At 48.8% G+C, this 21,076-nt stretch overlaps 1 protein-coding gene across 1 annotated transcript in view; it reads right to left on the minus strand.

Moving 5' to 3' along the window:
• Nucleotides 1-21,076, minus strand: part of NPDC1 (neural proliferation, differentiation and control 1) — a 44,911-nt gene that overhangs the window by 15,080 nt on the left and 8,755 nt on the right. Inside the window, exon 2 of the mRNA XM_038767863.1 lies at nucleotides 3,650-3,793. Coding sequence (XP_038623791.1) covers nucleotides 3,650-3,793 — 144 coding nt within the window. The remainder of the gene's footprint in view (nucleotides 1-3,649; nucleotides 3,794-21,076) is intronic.

A 21,076-nucleotide genomic window follows, 5' to 3' on the forward strand; every position in this document is an offset into this window, starting at 1 on the left:
GTGGCCCCCCCCACCCTCCAAAGCTTTTAGGTGTGTTGGGGATGGGGAGGGTGACGGTCAGCGCCACATCACTGCCTGCAGAGACATCACCCTGGGGTTGCCATGGAGATGAAACGCAGCCCGTCTCCTGGCGAACAGGGACATGGGGAGCGAAGATGCTCGGGGCCGGGGGGAGGAGAATATGAGTGCATGAGGCAGACGATCAATTAATCCATCAACCCATCATTCGGGAGAGCGGGACGGAAAAAAGGCCCAAATTCTGAGGATGGAAGAAGCATATAGTCTTCCCCCCATCAGGGGCTTCCAAAAAAGCATGTATTATAATAATAATGAGGATATTTGTTAAGCGCTTACTACGTGCCAAGCACCTCTCCCCGCTTCAAGGGCTTCTAAAGGAGCATACATTACCCTCTTTCCCCCTCAAGATCTTACGCATTCGGATTTGCACTCTTTACTCCCCCGTCTCAGCCCACAGTTCATATCCCTTAATTTCTGCATTTATTTTAATGTCTGGTCTCCCCCTCTAGACTAAGCTCGCTGGGGGCAGGGAATGTGTCTTTGTTCTAGACTGTGAGCCCGCTGGTGGGTAGGGACCGTCTCTAGATGTTGCCAACTTGGACTTCCCAAGCGCTTAGTACAGTGCTCTGCACGCAGCAAGCGCTCAATAAATACGATTGAATGAATGAATGTGTCTACCAACTCTGTTATAATGTAATAATAACAATAATAATGATGGTATTTGTTAAGCGCTTACTATGTGCAGAGCACTAAGCGCTGCGGAGGTTACAAGGTGATCAGGTTGTCCCATGGTGGGCTCGCAGTTTTAATCCCCATTTTACAGATGAGGGAACTGAGGCACAGAGAAGTCAAGTGACTTGCCCAAAGTCACACAGCTGACCGTTGGTGGAGCTGGGATTTGAACCCTTGACCTCTGACTCCAAAGCCCGGGCTCTTTCCACTGAGCCACGCTGCTTCTCCAAGAATGCTTAGAACAGTGCTTTGCACACAGTAAGCACTCAATAAATACCATTATTAATAATAATAATAATTACGGTATTTGTTAAGCGCTTACTATGTGCCAAGCACTGTTCTAAGCACTGGGGAGATATAAGTGATCAGGTTGTCCCATGCGAGGCGCACAGTCTTCATCCCCATCTTACGGATGAGGAAACCGAGGGCACAGAGAAGCAAAGCGACTTGCCCCAAGTCACACAGCTGACAAGTGGTGGAGCCGGGATTAGAACCCACAACCTTTGACCCCCAAGCCCAGCTCTTTCCATTAAGCCACGCGGCTTCTCGTCTTGCTAGACTGGTGGTAGACTCAATTTGGGGGCGGAAAGATAGGGAGGATTGGTGGTGTTGTCCACAGTAAAAGGAAAGTGGGAAAGTTTAGGTGGAGGAGAGGGTTGAGTTCAGTTTTGGACATGCTGAGCTACAGGTGCTGATGGAACATCCCCTTCTAGATTGTGAGCTCGCTGCGGGCAGGGATTGTCTCTAATTGTTACTGAATTGTACTTCCCAAGCGCTTAGTACAGTGCTCTGCACACAGAAAGCGCTCAGTAAATACGACTGAATGAATGAATGAATTCCCTCTAGCCGGTAAGCTCGTGGGCAGGAAATGTAACCACCAACCCTGTTGTGTTGACCTCTCCCAAGCGCTTAGTACAGTGCTCTGCGCATGGTAAGCGCTCAATAAATATCACCGATGATGACGGAGATAACCTGGAGATGGTAAAAGAGGTGAGACATATTGTATATATGTTTGTACATATTTATTACTCTATTTATTTTACTTGTACATATCTATTCTATTTATTTTATTTTGTTAGTATGTTTGGTTTTGTCTCCCCCTTTTAGACTGTGAGCCCACTGTTGGGTAGGGACTGTCTCTACAGGTTGCCAATTTGTACTTCCCAAGCGCTTAGTACAGTGCTCTGCACACAGTAAGCGCTCAATAAATACGATTGATTGATTGATTGACTGATTGATTGAGACTGCAGAGAGGGACTGAGGTAGGGGCTGGAGAGAGAAATTTGGGAGATATCCATGGAGAGAGGGTAGTTGAAGCGGTGGGAGTGGATGAGTGGGGGGTGATGGAGAGCAGAAGGGGGGTCCAGAGCTGAGACGGCCCCCTCTCCATCCCCCCATCTTACCTCCTTCCCTTCCCCACAGCACCTGTTTACATGTATATATGTTTGTACATATTTATTACTCTATTTATTTATTTATTTTACTTGTACATATCTATTCTATTTATTTTATTTTGCTAGTATGTTTGGTTTTGTTCTCCGTCTCCCCCTTTTAGACTGTGAGCCCACTGTTGGGTAGGGACTGTCTCTAGGTGTTGCCAATTTGTACTTCCCAAGCGCTTAGCACAGTGCTCTGCACATTTATTTTACTTGTACATATCTATTCTATTTATTTTATTTTGCTAGTATGTTTGGTTTTGTTCTCCGTCTCCCCCTTTTAGACTGTGAGCCCACTGTTGGGTAGGGACTGTCTCTAGATGTTGCCAATTTGTACTTCCCAAGCGCTTAGCACAGTGCTCTGCACACAGTAAGCGCTCAATAAATACGACTGATGATGATGATGATGAGAAGCCAGCAAAAGAGATGGAGAAAGGAGTGGCCGGAAAGACAGGAAGAGAACCAGGAGAGGAAAGTGTCAGCGAAGCCAAGGATCACACCCGATAGGATAATAACGGTATCTGCTAAGCACTTACTACGTACAAGCACTGTTCCAAGCGCTGGGGTAAGTACAAGGTGATCGGGTTGGACGCTGATATTTCACTTTTGCTACCCCACGGTAGTTGACGATGATTTCAGAGGAGAGAGTGGGGAGTCCGGCCTCGAAGGCCGCAGCAAACTCGTGGCACCCATCCGCTGCGCGGCCTGGGACTCTGAGAGGACGAAGCAAAGCCAGACCGGCCCCCGGGCTCGCCCTGGGCCTCCCCTCTCCCCCGGGCCTCTGGGTGGGGTGAAGCAGCGTGGCTCAGTGGAAAGAGCCCGGGCTTTGGAGGCAGAGGTCATGGGTTCGAATCCCGACTCCAACACCTGTCTGCTGTGTGATCTTGGGCAAGTCACTTAACTTCTCTGGGCCTCAGTTACCTCATCTGTAAAATGAGGATTAAGACCGTGAGCCCCACGTGGGACAACCTGATCACCCTGTATCCTCCCCAGCGCTTAGAACAGTGCTTTGAACAGTACCTCCTCCAGGAGGCCTTCCCAGACTGAGCCCCTTCCTTCCTCTCCCCCTCGTCCCCCTCTCCATCCCGCCCATCTTACCTCCTTCCCTTCCCCACAGCACCTGTATATATGTTTGTACATATTTATTACTCTATTTATTTTATTTGTCCATATCTATTCTATTCATTTTATTTTGTGAGTATGTTTGGTTTTGTCCTCCGTCTCCCCCTTTTAGACTGTGAGCCCAGTGTTGGGTAGGGACTGTCTCTATATGTTGCCAATCTGTACTTCCCCAGCGCTTAGTACAGTGTTCCGCACATAGTAAGCGCTCAATAAATACGATTGATGATGATGCTTTGCACATAGTAAGCGCTTAACAAATGCCAATTATTTAAGCGCTCAGTACAGTGCTCTGCACATAGTAAGCGCTCAGTAAATACGATTGGTGATTGATGATGACTTACCTCTGGCCAGCTGCTTCCTGGGCACGCAGAGACCACGCTCGTCTTCCACAAAGGCCCGGAGGCAGGGCCCGCAGGAGTGGGAGCCCGGCGGGCACATCGCCCGTCTTCGCAGGGTACAGTCCAGGCTCCGGGGGCAGCCGCCATCTGGAGAGGGGAGAGGTCCGTGAGCATCGGTCTGGGCCCGGGACATTCCGGGAAGGGAGTGGGGGAGACGTACAAGAGCATCAATCAAGGACCAGGGGCAGCATGGCTCCGTGGAAAGAGCCCGGGCTTTGGAGTCGGAGCTCATGGCTTCAAATCCTGGCTCTGCCAATTATCATCATCATCATCAATCGTATTTACTGAGCGCTTACTGTGTGCAGAGCACTGGACTAAGCGCTTGGGAAGTCCAAGTCGGCAACATATAGAGACAGTCCCTACCCAACAGTGGGCTCGCAGTCTAAAAGTAATAATTTTGGTATTTGTTAAGCACTGTTCTAAGTGCTGGGGAGGATACAAGGTGATCAGGTTGGCCCACGTGGGGCTCACAGTCTTAATCCCCATTTTCCAGATGAGGGAACTGAGGCACAGAGAAGTGAGGTGACTTGCCCAGAGTCACACAGGTGGCAAGCGGCGGAGCTGGGATTTGAACCCATGACCCCTGAATCCAAAGCCCGGGCTCTTTCCACTGAGCCTTGCTGCTTCCCAAAAAAATAATAATAATGGCATTTATTAAGCGCTTGCTATGTGCAAAGCACTGTTCTAAGCGCTGGGGGGGATACAACATGATCAGGTTGTCCCACGTGGGGCTCACAATCTTAATCCCCATTTTACAGATGAGGGAACTGAGGCATAGAGAAGTTAAGTGACTTGCCCAAAGTCACACAGCTGACAATTGGTGGAGCTGGGATTTGAACCCATGACGACTGACTCCAAAGCCCGGGCTCTTTCCACTGAGCCACGCTGCTTCACTGAGCCACGCTGCTTGTCAGCTGTGTGACTTTGGGCAACTCACTTCACTTCTCTGGGCCTCAGTTCCCTCTTCTGGAAAATGGGGATGAAGACTGTGGGCCCCCCGCGGGACAACCTGATCACCTTGTAACCTCCCCAGCGCTTAGAACAGTGCTTTGCACATAGTAAGCGCTTAATAAATGCCATCATTATTATTATTATTATTATCCTGGGAGGGGAGTGGCCGGCAGGGGTGGGAAGTGGGGAGAGAGACAAGGGCATCAGCTGGGGTGGGATTAATAATAATGCTAATAATTACTGTGGTATTTAAGCGCTTAGTCTGTGCCAAGCACTGTACTAAGCGCTGGAGTGGTTACAAGCAAATTGGGTAGGACACAAGTCCATGCCCCACATGGGGCTCACAGTCTCAATCCCCATTTTACAGATGAGGGAACTAGGGCACAGATAAGTGACTTGTCCAAGGTCACACAGCAGACAAGTGGCAAGTCACTTCACTTCTCTGGGCCTCAGTTACCCCATCTGTAAAATGGGGATTAAGACTGTGAGCCCCATGTGGGACAGGGACTGTGTCCAATCTGATTTGCTTATATCCACCCCAGTGCTTAGTACAATAAACACTTAACAGATACCACAATTATTGTGATTAATAAGTTCCATCATGATTATTAAAGCGCCTTCTCAAAGCCCTCTCTTCCAAGAAGCGTTCCCTGATCTTTCTCTCACTTTCCATTCATATCATCCCTCTCCCTGATTTATTTATCTCTACTCTCACCCTCTTTTGACTCTCGTTTTTGTTCATTTCTGTTGGCTTGCCTTTTCCTTTCAACTGCAAACCCCCTCCCCTCTGTCCCCCCGCCCCGCAGGGCAAGGCAGGGCAGCAGGAAATTCCCAAGCCTTCATCCAGAGCAGAAGAGATGTTCACTGACTATCTTGCTGAAGAGGAGAGGAAAAACGTTCTCGCTCCCTCGGAAGTCCCAGCAACTCCAGAGCCAAGGGAAACTCGGTTTCTTCCGCTACGAAGAACGGCCTGAACTCCCAGAGTTTCTTAATGAGGGGTCAGTGGAGCGGGGGGAGTCTGGGACAAAAGAATCTACCCAAGACAGAAGGCTGAAAGGGGAAATAATAATAATATTAATAGTATTTGCTAATACTATTTGTGTATATATACTATACTATATATATATAATAGTATTTGTGTATATATGCATACAAACATATATATGCATATATATATATACATATACAGTATTAGAGCCTGTGACCTTCTAACTCCAAAGCCCAGGCTCTAGCCGCTACGTCATGCTGCTTCCCGATGGGATGACCTCTCCTTTTCCCTCCCCACTCTGCCCGGAGCAGGCAGATGCTGGGGGAAACTGAGGGAAAGCCCTCCTCCCCACCCGCCGCGGGGGTAACCCACAGTGGCCAGTGGCCCCAGGAAGCCCTAGGAGCCTCCGTCCCGGGCGGGAGACGGATTGGCATTCCCAGCCCCGAGACACCCTCCATCTCCGGCCACGTGGCGTGGGCCGGGATGACGTGGCGGGAATGCAAGCAGGAAGACAAACAAATGAAGATTAATCTGCTTGGGTTCCTAGGAGCTTATCACAGCAGCCTTCAGGGCCCTCCTTCCCAGGCACCTCCAGCTGGCCCGGCCCCACGCCTGGCAGTGGATTTGCCCGGTCCTGGGTGGGCAGGCTGCACCCTCACAGGGGGAACGTGAGCTGTTGGAAGGGGGATCACAGTAAGCGCTCAATAAATACGATTGATTGATTGATTGATCTCCCTAGCTCCGGTCCCCCGGGAAAGAGGGTTCAGCCCCCGGCCAGGGTGCCCTCAGGTACCCATCCAAGGGGCTTCCACTCTTCCAGAATGCCCTGGACCCAGGAAAAGACTTCAGGGATTGGGGAGAACATATTTATTACTCTATTTATTTATTTATTTATTTATTTATTTTACTTGTACATTTCTATCCTATTCATTTTATTTTGTTGGTATGTTTGGTTCTGTTCTCTGTCTCCCCCTTTTAGACTGTGAGCCCACTGTTGGGTAGGGACTGTCTCTATGTGTTGCCAATTTGTACTTCCCAAGCACTTAGTACAGTGCTCTGCACATAGTAAGCGCTCAATAAATACGATTGATTGATTGATTGATTGAGAAGAATATAGAGTGTGAGGTGGGGGAGAGATCGGTGCCTGAGGCTGTCACTATTTCTTCTCCTCCAATTCCCCCATCTTGGAGCAATCAAGAGACCACCAGCCACCGCGGTCAGGGTGACCAGCTCCCAAGACCAGGTTGATTCGTTCATTCAATCGTATTTATTGAGCGCTTTCTGCATGGGGAGCGCTGTGCTAAGCACCTGGGAAAGTACAACAGGAAAAAGACCGATTCCCTTGCCCACATCGAGCTTAGAGTCTAGAAGGTTCAGACACACAGTCACTCGTGGCTCAGTGGAAAGAGCCCGGGCTTTGGAGTCGGAGGTCATGGATTCAAATCCCGGCTCCGCCAACTGTCAGCTGCGTGACTTTGGGCGAGCCACTTAATCAATCAGTCGTATTTATTGAGCGCTTACTGTGTGCAGAGCACTGTACTAAGCGCTTGGGAAGTACAAGTTGGCAACCTAGCACTTAACTTCTCTGCGCCTCAGTTCCCTCATGTGTAAAATGGGGCTTAAGACTGTGAGCCTGCCGTGGGACAACCTGATCACCTTGTAACCTCCCCAGCACTTAGAACAGTGTTTTGCACATAGTAAGTGCTTAATAAATGCCATTATTATTATTATTATTTTCCCAAGTGCTTAGTCCAGTTCTCTGCACACAGTAAACTGATAGCTCCTCCAGGACAGGAATCGTGGCTACTAGCCTTACTGTATTTTCCCAAAAGCTTAGTACATGCTCTGTCAGTCAGTCATTCAGTCAATCATATTCATTGAGCACTATACTGGGATTGTTATTCTTTACATCAGTAAATACACACATTCCCTGCCCACAATGAGCTTATGGTCATTAATATATTAATATAAAGACATTAATATAAAGAAATTACAGATATGGCCATAACTGGGGCTGGGGGGCGGGGGGGGGGGGGGCAGGGATGAATAAAGGGAGGGAGTCAGGGCAACGCAGAAGGGAGTGGGAGAAGAGGAAAGAAGGGCTTAGTTTGGGAAGGCCTCTTGGAGGAGATGGGCTTCAGTAAGGCTGGAAGACAGCGAGCATGTTGACTAACTCAATTCTATTCCCCCCAGTGCTTAATACAATGCTCTACAAACATGGACTGTAAGCTCCTTGAAGGCAAGGATTGTATCTACTCACCCTATAGCACCTTCCCAAGAGCTTAGCCCAGTGCTCTGCGCACAGCAGATGCCGAATATATCCCGCTGATTGACTGACTGAGGTGCAGAGGCTGTTGTTTGAGCCAAACGGCTCTGGCACGTGGAAAGAGGTCGGACCCAAGAGTCTTTTCTGCTGTGTGACCTTGAGCAAGTCACTTCACTTCTCTGTCCCACAGTTACATCATCCATACAATGGGGATTAAGACCACGAGCCCATGTGGGACATGGACTGTGTCTACCTAGGTGCTTAGCAATTAATTATTAATTGTGGTATTTGTTAAGCGCCTTACTATGTTCCAGGCACTGCACTAAGAGCTGGGGTGGATACAAGCAAATCAGGATGGACACAGTCCCTGTCCCACATAGGGCTCGCAGTCTCAATCCTCATTTTCCAGATGAGCACTTCATAAACGCCTCTAAAAAAGAATAAAAGATTCACCGCCCAGCCCCCCAGCTCAGCTGGGCATTCCGGGACAGCCAGGCCTCCGAGCTTCTTGGTTTCCACATCTCCACCACAACCTTCTCAAAAGGGAGTGAGAAAGTTTGCGTCCCCCACCTTGATTCCTTTTCAGGTTGGGCTTGGCCTCTGCAGTGCTAGGTTGAAAGGACAATGACTCTCTCCCGCTTCAAAGCCTTATTGAAGGCCCATCTCCTCCAAGAAGCCTTCCCCAACTAAGCCCTCTTTTCCTTTTCTCCCTTCGGCATCCCCCTGACTCGCTCTCAATCAATCAATTGTATTTATTGAGCGCTTACTGTGTGCAGAGCACTGTACTAAGCGCTCTCTTGGTTCATCCCCTCTCCCAGACCCACAGCAACTGTGTCGCTATCCATCATTTATATTACTGTCATCGCCCACTCCAGATTGCAAGTTTGTCGCGGGCAGAGAATGTGTCTGTTATATTGTACTGTCCCAAGTGCTCTGTGCACAGTAAGCGCTCAATAAATACGATTATCTGATTCCACCTACCCACAACTCTGCCGCTGTGGGGTGGGGCGGGCCTGGGGCATTGCCAAGGAAGGAGGAAGCGGAGGCGGAGTTCAGTTCTGGGCGATTGTCCTAGAGCTGGAAACCAGCCAGGACGTCGCACCCGGACCCAGTCCGCCCGTCGCCCGCAGTGGGGGGCCGGTATGCCAGCCTTCCGGCCAGGGCGAGGCCGAATCGTAAACAGGAGGGTGCGGCGTGGTGGAGTGAGGGCACGGCTGAGGATTTACAGGGCTAAATCCCCGGGAAACCATAATCCCGGGACAGAAATGGACCAGGAACATCACAGCTGCAGATGGGCAGAGTCCGGGCCCAACCCTCTCCACCTTGGGGGGTTCCCTATGGGGACAACGGGCCCCAGAAATGACAGCATCCCTGGGCGGTCACCAAGGCTCCACCCCCGGGATGGACCAGAGCCAGGTTAATTATAACAATAATAATAATTACGGTATCCGTTAAGCGCTTACTATGTGCCAGGGTGGACATGGGCGAATCAGGTTGGACACAGGCCCTGCCCAACGTGGGGCTCAGGGTCTTGATCCCATTTTACAGATGAGGGAACTGAGGCCCAGAGAAATCAATAGACTTGCCCAAGGTCACACAACAGACAAGTGGTGGAGCCAGGATTAGAACCCATAATAATAATATGCTGCTATTGATACCTGTCTACTTGTTTTGTTGTCTGTCTCCCCCGCTTCTAAACTTCTAGACTGTGAGCCCATTGTTGGGTAAGGATTGTCTCTATCTGTTGCCGAATTGTACCTTTCAAGTGCTTAGTACAGTGCTCTGCACACAATAAGTGCTCAATAAATACGATCGAATGAATGAATGAATGAATGAAAATAATGACGATGATGATGATGGCATTTATTAAGCGCTTACTACGTGCAAAGCACTGTTCTAAGTGCTGGGGAGGTTACAAGGTGATCAGGTTGTCCCACGGGGGGCTCACAGTCTTCATCCCCATTTTACAGATGAGGGAACTGAGGCACAGAGAAGTTAAGTGACTTGCCCAAGGTCACACAGCTGACAGTTGGCAGAGTCAGGATTTGAACCCATGACCTCTGACTCCAAAGCCCATGCTTTTTCCACTGACCCACGCTGCTTCTCTCTCTCATAATAATAATGATGGTATTTGTTAAGCACTTACTATGTGTCAAGCACTGTTCTAAGCGCTGGGGTAGATACAAGGTAATCAGGTTGTCCCATGTGGGGCTCAGTCAATCCCCATTTTACAGATGAGGTAACTGAGGCACAGAGACATTAAGTGACTTGCCCAAAGTCACCCAGCAGGCAAGGGGCAGAATTAGGATTAGAAGTTCTCTGTGGGCAGGGAATGTGTCAGTTTATTGCTATATTGTCATTCATTCAATCGTATTTATTGAGCGCTTACTGTGTGCAGAACACAGCATGGTTCAGTGGAAAGAGCCCGGGCTTTGGAGTCAGAGGTCATGGGTTCAAATCCCGGCTCCGCCAATTATCAGCTGTGTGACTTTGGGCAAGTCACTTAACTTCTCTGTGCCTCAGTTCCCTCATCTGTAAAATGGGGATTAAGACTGTGAGCCCCCCGCGGGACGACCTGATCACCCTGTAACCTCCCCAGCACTTAGAACAGTGCCTTGCACATAGTAAGCACTTAGTAAATGCCATTATTATTATTATTAACACTTTATTAAGCTCTTGGAAAGTACAATTCAGGAACAGATAGAGACAATCCCTATCCAACAACGGGCTAGCAGCTTTCCCAAGCACTTAGTACAGTGCTCTGCACACAGGAAGCGCTCAATAAATACGACTGAACGAACCCCCAAGGCCCGGGCTCTTTCCCTAGGCCACGCTGTTTCCCAATCCGGAGGGATAAATACCATCGATTGGCAGATAAAGGAGATGTGAAGGGCTTGGAAGTTGGGGAAGTTCTTCTAGACTGTGAGCCCACTGTTGGGTAGGGACTGTCTCTATATGTTGCCAGCTTGTACTTCCCAAGCGCTTAGTACAGTGCTCTGCACACAGTAAGCGCTCAATAAATACGATTGATTGATTGATTGATTGGGGAGGGCAGTGGTCTGCCGGATGTGGAGGACGGGGAGGGTTCCCGTGGCCGCTTTCGTGAGCTTTTGGCCCAGGGGTTTAGCAGATCCCTTCACCCTGGTCTCTCAGAATTTGTCCAAGAGCACCGTCCGACAGCAGCCCGAGTTCCATTCTCCGGGAGCAGTCAAGCTGAGAAGCAAACAAAGATCTGGTGATGACCGGGCCTCCCCAGAGCACCAAACTTCGACGCTTAACCACGGGCCCGGATTCAGCCTGGGTAAGCATTAAGCCGGAATGGTCTGTTTCGACCGGATTCGATCCACCAATCGACAATATCGATGGAGAACTTACTGTGTGCAGAGCACTGTACTAAGTGCTTGGGGGAGTACAAGTTGGCAACATATAGAGACAGTCCCTACCCAACAGTGGGCTCACAGTCTAGAAGAACTTCCCCAACTTCCAAGCCCTTCACATCTCCTTTATCTGCCAATCGATGGTATTTATCCCTCCGGATTGGGAAACAGCGTGGCCTAGGGAAAAAGCCCGGGCCTTTGGGGTTCAAAGAGCTAGGAGAAACGATCCCCGTCCGCAGTGAGATTAAAATCGACTGTGAGTAAAACTCGGGATTGACAGATTGGAGAAGTGGCGTGGCTTAGTGGGTACAGCACGGGCCTAATTCCGGCTCTGCTGCATTTCTGCCGTGTCACCTTGGACAAGTCACTTTACTTCTCTGGGCCTCAGTTACCTCATCTGTAAAACGGGGATTGAGAATGTGAGCCCCATGTGGGACAGGGATTGCATCCAATCTGATTGATTTGTATCTAGCCCAGGGCTTAGAACAGTGCTTGGCACATAATAAGTGCTTATAACAATAAGTGCTTATAAGTTATAAGTGCTTATAACAATAATGATGGCATTTATTAAGTGCTTACTATGTGCCAAGCACTGTTCTAAGCGCTGGAGAGGTTACAAGGTGATCAGGTTGTCCCATGTGGGGCTCACAGTCTTGAGCCCCATTTTACAGATGAGGTAACTGAGGTACAGAGAAGTTGCGTGACTTTCCCAAAGTCACACAGCTGACAATTGGTGGAGCTGGGATTTGAACCCATGACCTCTGACTCCAAAGCCCGGGCTCTTTCCACTGAGCCACGCTGCTTAACTAGTACCATTATTAAGGTCTGGCAGAGCACAGTAGAGTTAGAGGAGCCTGGGGCCTGGGAATCAGAGGATCTGGGTTCTAATCCTGGTTCGGCCAATTTCTTGCTGTGGGATCTTGGGCAAGCCACTTCCCTTCTGTGTGCCTCAGTTCCCTCAATGGTGAAATGGGAGTTAAACTCCTGTTCTCTCTCCTCCTTAGATTGCGATCCCCAAGCAGGACAGGGAATGTGTCCAACCTAAATAACTTGTGGGTAGGCAATTAACTTGTACCTCCCCCAGCGTTTAGAACAGTGTTTGACCCATAATAAGCGCTTCATTCATTCAATTGTATTTATTGAGGGCTTTCTGAGTGCAGAGCACTGTACTAAGCGCTTGGGAGAGTACAATACAACATTAAACAGACACATTCCCTGCCCGTAATGAGATTACAGTCTAGAAGGGGATATAGACATTGATATAAAGAAATAAATGACAGATATGGACACAAGTGCTGTGGGGCTGGGACGGGGAAGAATGAAGAGAGCAAGTCAGAGCAACGCAGAGGGAGAAAAGAAAAGGGGGGCTTAGTCAGGGAAGACTTCCTGGAGGAGATGGGCCTTCATTAAGTCTTTGAAGGGGGAGAAAAGTAATTGTCTGACAGATTTGAGGAGGGAGGGCATTCCAGGCCAGAGGTAGGATGTGGGCGAGAGGTCAGCGGTGAGACAGATGCGATGACACCACAGTGAGAAAGTTAGCACTAGAAGAGCGAAATCTGCGGGCTGGGAAGTAGTAGCAAATTAACAAGTACCATTAAGAAAAAGTTAGTAGACACCCTTAAGGAATTCAGTCTACTGTGTGCACAGCGCTATATTAAGCACTTAGGAGAGTATTAAGAGTCTGAGCCCCATGTGGGACTGGGACTGTGTCCAACCTGATTAATTTGTATCTCCCCCAGTGCTTAGAACAGTGCTTGGCACATAGTATCACAATTATTATTATTACAACAGACGTCGTTCATTTAATCATATTTATTGAGCACGTAGTGTGCAGAGCACTCTACTAAGGGTTGGGAGAGTACAATAAAGAGACATATTCCCTGCCCATTCCTGGAACACCCTCCCTCCTCAAATTCGAAAGACAACGACTCCCCTTTTCCAAGCCTTATTGAAGGCCCGTCTCCTCCAAGAGGTCTTCCCTGACTACTCCCCCATTTTCCTTTTCTCCCATTCCCTTCTGCGTTGCCCTGACTTGCTCCTTTCATCCATCCCACCTCTTATCCCACAGCACTTATGTACACATCTGTCATTTATTTATTACTATTAATGTCTGAATCCCTCTCTAGACTGTAAGCCCATTGTGGGCAGGGAATGTGTTTATTGTTATATTATCCTCTCCCAAGTGCTTAGTACAGTGCTCTGCGCTCAATAGATATGACTGACTATCAATAATAAAAAATAATCTTGGCTCAGCCCAAGCGCTTAGAACTCAGTGCTTAGAACAGTGCGTGGCCCATTGTAAGCGCTTAATAAATACCATTATTATTATTATTATTGATTTGTCTGTGCCTTCCTCGTCTGTAAAATGGGGATTCATTCATTCATTCAATCAATCGTATTGAGCGCTTACTGTGTGCAGAGCACTGTACTAAGCGCTTGGGAAGTACAAGTTGGCAACGTATAGAGACGGTTCCTACCTAACAGCGGGCTCACAGTCTAGAAGGGGGAACTGCTTCAGTAACTGCTTGCCCTCTGCTCTGGGCTGTGAGCATTTTAGAACAGTGCCCAGCGCTTAGAACAGTGCCCAGCACTTAGAACAGTGCTTTGCACAAAGTAAGCACTTAATAAATGCCATCATTATTATTATTATTATTTTGTGGGGCAAAGCCTGGGTCCTGCCTGGCATCTCCCCCAGGGTACTCTAGACTGTGAGCTCACGGTGGGCGAGGAATGTGTTTGTTGTTTCTTGTACTCTCCCAAGCGCTTAGTACAGTGCTCTGCACACAGCAAGCGCTCAATAAATATGATTGAGTGAATGAAAGGATCACAGCCTGGGGCATTTCTGCAGCAGCGGTTTGTCTTGACCTCCCTCGGCCCCCCTTGGCTGAAGAATAGCCCCCCACACCAGCCTCGGGTTCCTGCTGACTGGATTCTGGCCGCATCCCCCTCGCCTCCTTCCCGTCCTGTCTCTATGGTTACCTCAAACCTCTCTCCACAACTCTGAACTCGCTCCGGCCTAGAATGCCCTCCCTCCTCATATCCGACAGACTATTACTCTCCCCCTCCTCAAAGCCACATCTCCTCCTCCAAGAGGTCTTCCCTGACTGAACCCCCCTTTCCTCTTCTCCCACTCCCTTCTGCGTCACCCTGACTTGCTCCTTTTATTCATGTCCCCTCCAAGCCCCACCACACTTATGTCCACAGCTGTCATTTATTTATATTATTGTCTGTCTCCCCACCGTCTAGAGTGTAAGCTCTTTGTGGGCAGGGAATGCGTCAGTTTATTGTTGAATTATACTCTCCCAAGCGCTTATTACAGTGCTCTGCACACAATAAGCACTCAATAAAAACGACTGAATGAAAGAATGAGCCTTCCACGGTTGCCAGTCCTTCCTCGTCTCAAGCGGAAACTTCTCACCTTCGACTTTAATGCAATCAGCTTTCCCCACCTACCCATCCTCACTTGGCATCCACTGTACCCCAGCCCACACGCTTTATTTTCCTAACACCAACCTACTTACTGTACCTCAATCTTCTCTCGCACCCCGTCGACCTCTGACACCAACCTTCCTGGCTGGAATTTACTCCTCATTCGCACACAACGGACCACCGCTCTCCCCATCTTCAAAGCCCTACAGAGATCACATCTCCTCCGGGAAGCCTTCCCTGACGAATCTCTCTCCACCCTATTCCCCACTTCCCGAGTCGCCTATGCACTGGGGAGGGGGGTGAAAACAAGCCAATCGGGCCAGACCTGGGGCTCACGGTCTTCATCCCCATTTTCCAGGGAAGTGAAGCCCAGAGAAGGGAAGGGACTGGTCCAAGGTCACACAGCAGAGAAGTGGCAGAGCTGGGATTAGAACCCAGGCCCTTCTGGTTCCCAGTGTCCACTCAGTGTCCACTAAGCCAGGCTGCTTCTAAGCGCTGGGGTCGATACAAATTTATCGTGTTGGACAATAGTCCTGGTTCCTCTAAATTGGAGGAAGAAGGATTTAATCCCTATTTTAATTCCCAGAGGAGTGGAATGACTTGCCCCAGATCACACAGCAAAGTGGGATTAGAACCCAGGCCTAGGCTCCATCTGCTACATCACGCTGCTTCTCGTAAGGGCCACCTCCCTGCTGGCCACCCCGCACCTCTCGAGCCATTCTGTATATATGTATATATGTTTGTACATATTTACTACTCTATTTATTTATTTTACTTGTACATATCTATTCTATTTATTTTGTTAGTATGTTTGGTTTTGTTCTCTGTCTCCCCCTTTTAGACTGTGAGCCCACTGTTGGGTAGGGACTGTCTCTATATGTTGCCAACTTGTACTTCCCAAGTGCTTAGTACAGTGCTCTGCACACAGTAAGCGCTCAATAAATACGATTGATGATGATGATTCTGGTCTGCCCGTGGGTTCCACGGGCCCTCCCACCCACCCTGCCCTCTGAAGTCGCATCGTTCTCATGTCGGCAGGTGCCCGGTCACCCCCGCCCGAGGTGTGCCAGGCTGAGAGGGCCCCGGTGGCCGGCAGACGGCCAGGATTCCCTCCCTCCCTGGCACCAGGCTCCAGCCAAGCAATTAGCGCCGGCGATGATTATGACGCATCGGCTAGCAAGGAGACTGATCCCGGGATTTGGATCGCCGCAGGATCCGAGGATGCGGCCAAGGAGGGCCGGCACAGGCCGCCTCGCTCTTTTCCCAGGAGCCGCAGGGGACCATCCCCGGTGAATGCCGGGGAGGCGATGTCTGAGATGAAGAGGCAAGACCTCAGTTTCCCCACTGCAGCCTGGTGGATTCATTCATCCAATTGTATTTACTGAGCGCTTATTGAGTGCAGAGCACTGTACTAAGTGCTTGGGAGAGTACAACAATAAACAGACACGTTCCCTGCCTACCACGAGCTTACAGTCTAGAGTTGGGGAGACAGACATTAATGTAAAAAAACATAATAAATTACAGATATGTACATAAGTGCCGTGGGGCTAGGAAATGTTTCCCTGAGGTGTTGTGAATACACCATGGGTCTGCTCTGTGCCCTTGGGTAAGTCACTTCACTTCTCTGTGCCTCAGTGACCTCACCCGGAAAATGGGGATTGAGACTGTGAGCCCCACAAGGGACAAGGAACTGTTTCCAGCCTGATTTGCTTGAATCCACCCTAGTGCTTAGTACAGTGCCTGGCATCTAGTAAGTGCTTAACAAATACCATAATCATAATGATGACTATTATTGTTATTATTAAAGAAACCCAGGGGTTGTGGACTTCGAGCTCCTTGTGGACAGGTCCTCATCATTCTTATATCAGTGGTATTTTTTGAGTGCTTACGTGTGTGCTGTACTAAGCACTTGGGAGAGCATGAGAAGCAGCGTGGCCTAGTGGAAAGAGCACAGGCCAGGGGCTCAGAGGACCTGGGTTCTAATCCCAGCTCTGCCACTTATCTGCTGTGGACCTTAGGCAAATCGCTTCACTTCTCTGGGCCTCAGTTCCCTCATCTGTAAAATAGGGGTGAAGACTATGAGCCCCATGTGGGACAGGGACTGCGTCTGACCTGATTAGCTCATATCTACCCCAGCGCTTAGGACCGTGCCCGGCTCATAGTCAGTGCTTAACAAGTACCAGATACCACAATACGATACAAAGCAGTTCAATTCCCACTCCCGGGCCCTGGTCCTTGTGGGATCAATAAATATCGCAGGGAGATAATGGGACCGCCACTCCAGCCCCCGCGTCCAGCTCCGGTCCCAGCCCCAGGCCCAGTCCTGGCCGTGGCCTCCAGCCCCAGTCACTAGCCCAGATCCCCTAGCCACAGAAGAGAAATAGCCAAACACGTTTCCTGCAACTGACCTGAGAAATTCCCCACAACTGCTCTTCTCAACACCAAAGACTCCCACTAAAAATGCCCCTCCCCTCTGAAGATTCTTCACACCATGCTCAAATAATGATAGCAATAATAGGTTTTTTTGTTAATCATATTTACTGATCGCTTTACTGTGCACAGACCACTTTAATAACAATAATGATGGCATTTATTCATTCATTCATTCATTCAATCGTATTTATTGAGCGCTTACTGTGTGCACAGCACTGTACTAAGCGCTTGGGACGTACAAGTTGGCAACATATAGAGACATTTGTTAAGGACTTACTAAGTGCCAAGCACCGGGGTAGGTACAAGTTTGTCCCACATGGGGCTCCCAGTCTTAATCCCCATTTTACAGATGAGGTAACTGAGGCACGGAGAAATTAAGTGACTTGCCCAAGGTTATACAACAGACAAGCGATTGGCAGAGCACAATCTAACAGAGTTGGCAGACGTGTTCCCCTCCGCCCCCACCCCCAACAATGTTACAGTCTAGGGGGAGGACGGACATTAATATAGATAAATAAATCACAGAGATGGACGTAAGTGCTGTGGGGCTGATGGAGGGGCAAATAAAGGGTGAAAATATAAGTGCAAAGGCGGCGGAGAAGGGAGCGGGAGTAGACGAAAGGAGGGCTTAGTCAGGGAAGGCCTCTTGGAGGAGATGGGCCTTTGATAAGGCTTTATCAAAGTGGGGGACAGTCATTGTCTGTCGGATTTGTAGAGGGAGGGAGTTGCAGGCCAGAGGCAGGATGTGGGCGAGAGGTCGGCGGTGAGATAGATGAAATCGAGGTACGATGAGTAAGTTGGCCTTAGAGGAGAGCAGTGCGTGGGCTGGGTTGTAATAGGAAAGCAGCGAGGTGAGGGAGGAGGGGGCGAGGTGACTGATTACTTTAAAGCTTTAAATGCTTACATTGTGCCAAACACTGGGGCAGAAACAATATAAGCATATTAGATAGGGGCCCTCTCCCATGTGGGACTTGCAGTCTAAGGGGCAGGGCAAGACAAGGCATCTTATTCCCATTTTTACAAATGCGGACTCTGTGACGGGCAGAAGCTAGGTGACTCGCCCAAGATCACACAGCAGGCAAGGGATGGAGTCAGGATTAAAATTAATCGACAGTATTTACTGAGCGCTAACTGTGTGCAGAGCACTGTACTAAGCACCTGGGAGAGGACAACCCAATGGAGTTGATAGCACTGATCCCTGCCCTCAAGGATTGTAGGCCTTTGGTTATTCCACTAGATCAGCCTGCTGATTTTTTTTTATTTATCAGTATTTGTTAAGCACTTACTAAGCGCTTAGAACAGCGCTTAAGCACCTAGTAAGCACTTGGCTCAGTGGAAAGAGCCCGGGCTTTGGAGTCAGGGGTCATGGGTTCGAATCCCGGCTCTGCCAATTGTCAGCTGTATGACTTTGGGCAAGTCACTTAACTTCTCTGTGCCTCAGTTCCCTCATCTGGAAAATGGGGATTAATACCGTGAACCCCCTGTGGGACAAGCTGATCCCCTTGTAACCTCCCCAGCACTTAGAACGGTGCTTTGCATGTAGTAAGCGCTTAATAAATGCCATTATTATTATTATTAGTAGTAGTAATAAATGCCATTATCATTATAAGTGGCAAACACTGTTCTAAGCACTGGGGTAGATACAAATTAATTAGGTAGGACAAAGTCCCTGTCCCACATGGGGCTCACCATCTAAGAGGGAGAACTGGAGAACTACGGCACAGAGAAGTTAAACCATTTGCGCAAGGTCACACAGCAAGCATGTGATAGAGCTGGGATTAGAACCTAGGTCTTCTGACTCTCAGGCCTGGGTTCTTTCCACTAAGCTACGCTGCTTTCATTCATTCACTCAATCGGATTTATAGAGCGCTCGCTGTGTGCCGAGCACTGTACTAAGCGCTTGGGGGAGTGTGATTCCCTCCCACTGCCCCCCTTTCTCCTGTAGATTACCCACCCCTGCCCAGTCCAATGCCAACGGTTCAAGCCCTGATGCCCTCCGGCCCCCTGAAGATCCCTTCCCTTCCCCTCCACCCCGTCTCCCACCCAAGGGGCTCTCCACCCACCTTCAGGTGTCCAACGTGATTAACTCGAAACTACCCCAGCGCTTAGAACAGTGCTCAACACATAATACGTGCTTAGTAAATGGCATCATTATACCTGTATATATGTATATATATACATATATATACCTGTACATATGTATATTTATATATGTATATGTATATATGTATATGTATATATGCATATATATGTATATATGTATATATATGTATATATACATACCTGTATATATGTATATATGTTTGTACATATTTATTACTCTATTTAACTTGTACATACCTATTCTATTTATTTTATTTTGTTAGTATGTTTGGTTTTGTTCTCTGTCTCCCCCTTTTAGACTGTGAGCCCACTGTTGGGCAGGGACTGTCTCTATATGTTGCCAACTTGTACTTCCCAAGCCCTTAGTACAGTGCTCTGCACACAGGAAGCCTCAATAAATACGATTGATGATGATGATGATGATCATTACTATTCTTATTAACCAAGGACTTTATGTTTGGAGTCAGAGGTCATGGGTTCAAACCCCGGCTCCGCCAGTTGTCAGCTGTGTGCCTTTGGGCAAGTCACGTGGCTTCTCTGTGCCTCAGTTACCTCATCTGTAAAATGGGGATTAAGACTGTGAGCCCTCCGTGGCACAACCTGATCACTTTGTAACCTCCCCAGCGCTTAGAACGGTGCTTTGCACATAGTAAGCGCTTAATAAATGCCATCATTATTATTATTATGTGACCTTCCCTTCCCCACACAGGCTGCCTCTAGGATTCTCGGTTGATTTCTCATTCGGGAACAGCGTGGCTTAGTGGATAGAGCCCAGGCCTAGGAGTGAGAAGGTCGCGGGTTCTAATTCTAGCTCCGCCACTTCTCTGCTGGGTGGCCTTGGGCAAGTCACTTCGCCGTACCTCAGTTACCTCAACTGTAAAATGGGGATGACGACCGTGTCCAACCCCATTGGCTCGTATCCACCCCAGCGCCTGGCACATAGTAAGCGCTTAACAAATACCCTAATTATTATTAAAACAGTGACTTAAGCGCCAAGGCCGGGCCCGGGGAGGAGTGGCGTTGCATTGGGAAGGAAGCTAGCTGAGTTTCAGAGGTGTGACGGGCTGATTGACACAGCTTTGAAAATCCAAGTGGAACTTAACCCGCTCGGGTGGTCGCCAAGCTCACCCTGTGCCATCTTCACTCAGCCCCACGTTCACCCAAAGCCACCTTCACTCAGCCCCAAGCGCACCTGGCATCAGGCTCACCCAGCCCCATTTCCCAGACATTTTTGATAAAGGAAGCACAGTCGTTATAAAAGGAGAAATCGAAGCTCAATTTCCTGAGCACACATCGGGCGCTAATCGCTGTCCTGAGCACTTGGGAGAGTACGGCAGAAATCCAACGCACAATCTCTCCCCTTAAGGAGCTTGGAGACCAGTACGATTATTTATAGGTAGTGAGGAGATGTAAAAGGAAACAGAACACACATATCAGGATAAAAAAGCTGAATAAAAGCATTGAATGGACAAATAAATACGTTCATAAATGCCGAGGAGAGGGGAGGTGGATTCTCATTTGGAAAGGATTTGGAAATCTGAGAAGCAACTTGGCCTAGCGGGAAGAGCACGGATCTGGGAATCAGGTGACCTGGGATCTGATCCCAGCTCTACTACTTGTCTGCTGTGTGCCCTTGGGCAAGTCCCTTCACCTCTCTGGGCCTCGGTCTCCTTTCTACTTAGACTGTGAGCCCCACGTGGGACACGAACTGTGTCCAACCTGATTAATCCGAATCTATCCCAGCAACTAGAACAGTGCTTGACACATAGTAAGTGCTTAATAAATGCCATCATTACTATTATTATTATTACTATTATCCAGGG

Source organism: Tachyglossus aculeatus, chromosome 27 (genome assembly GCF_015852505.1).
Source record: "Tachyglossus aculeatus isolate mTacAcu1 chromosome 27, mTacAcu1.pri, whole genome shotgun sequence".
Classification (NCBI taxonomy): Eukaryota; Metazoa; Chordata; class Mammalia; order Monotremata; family Tachyglossidae; genus Tachyglossus; species Tachyglossus aculeatus.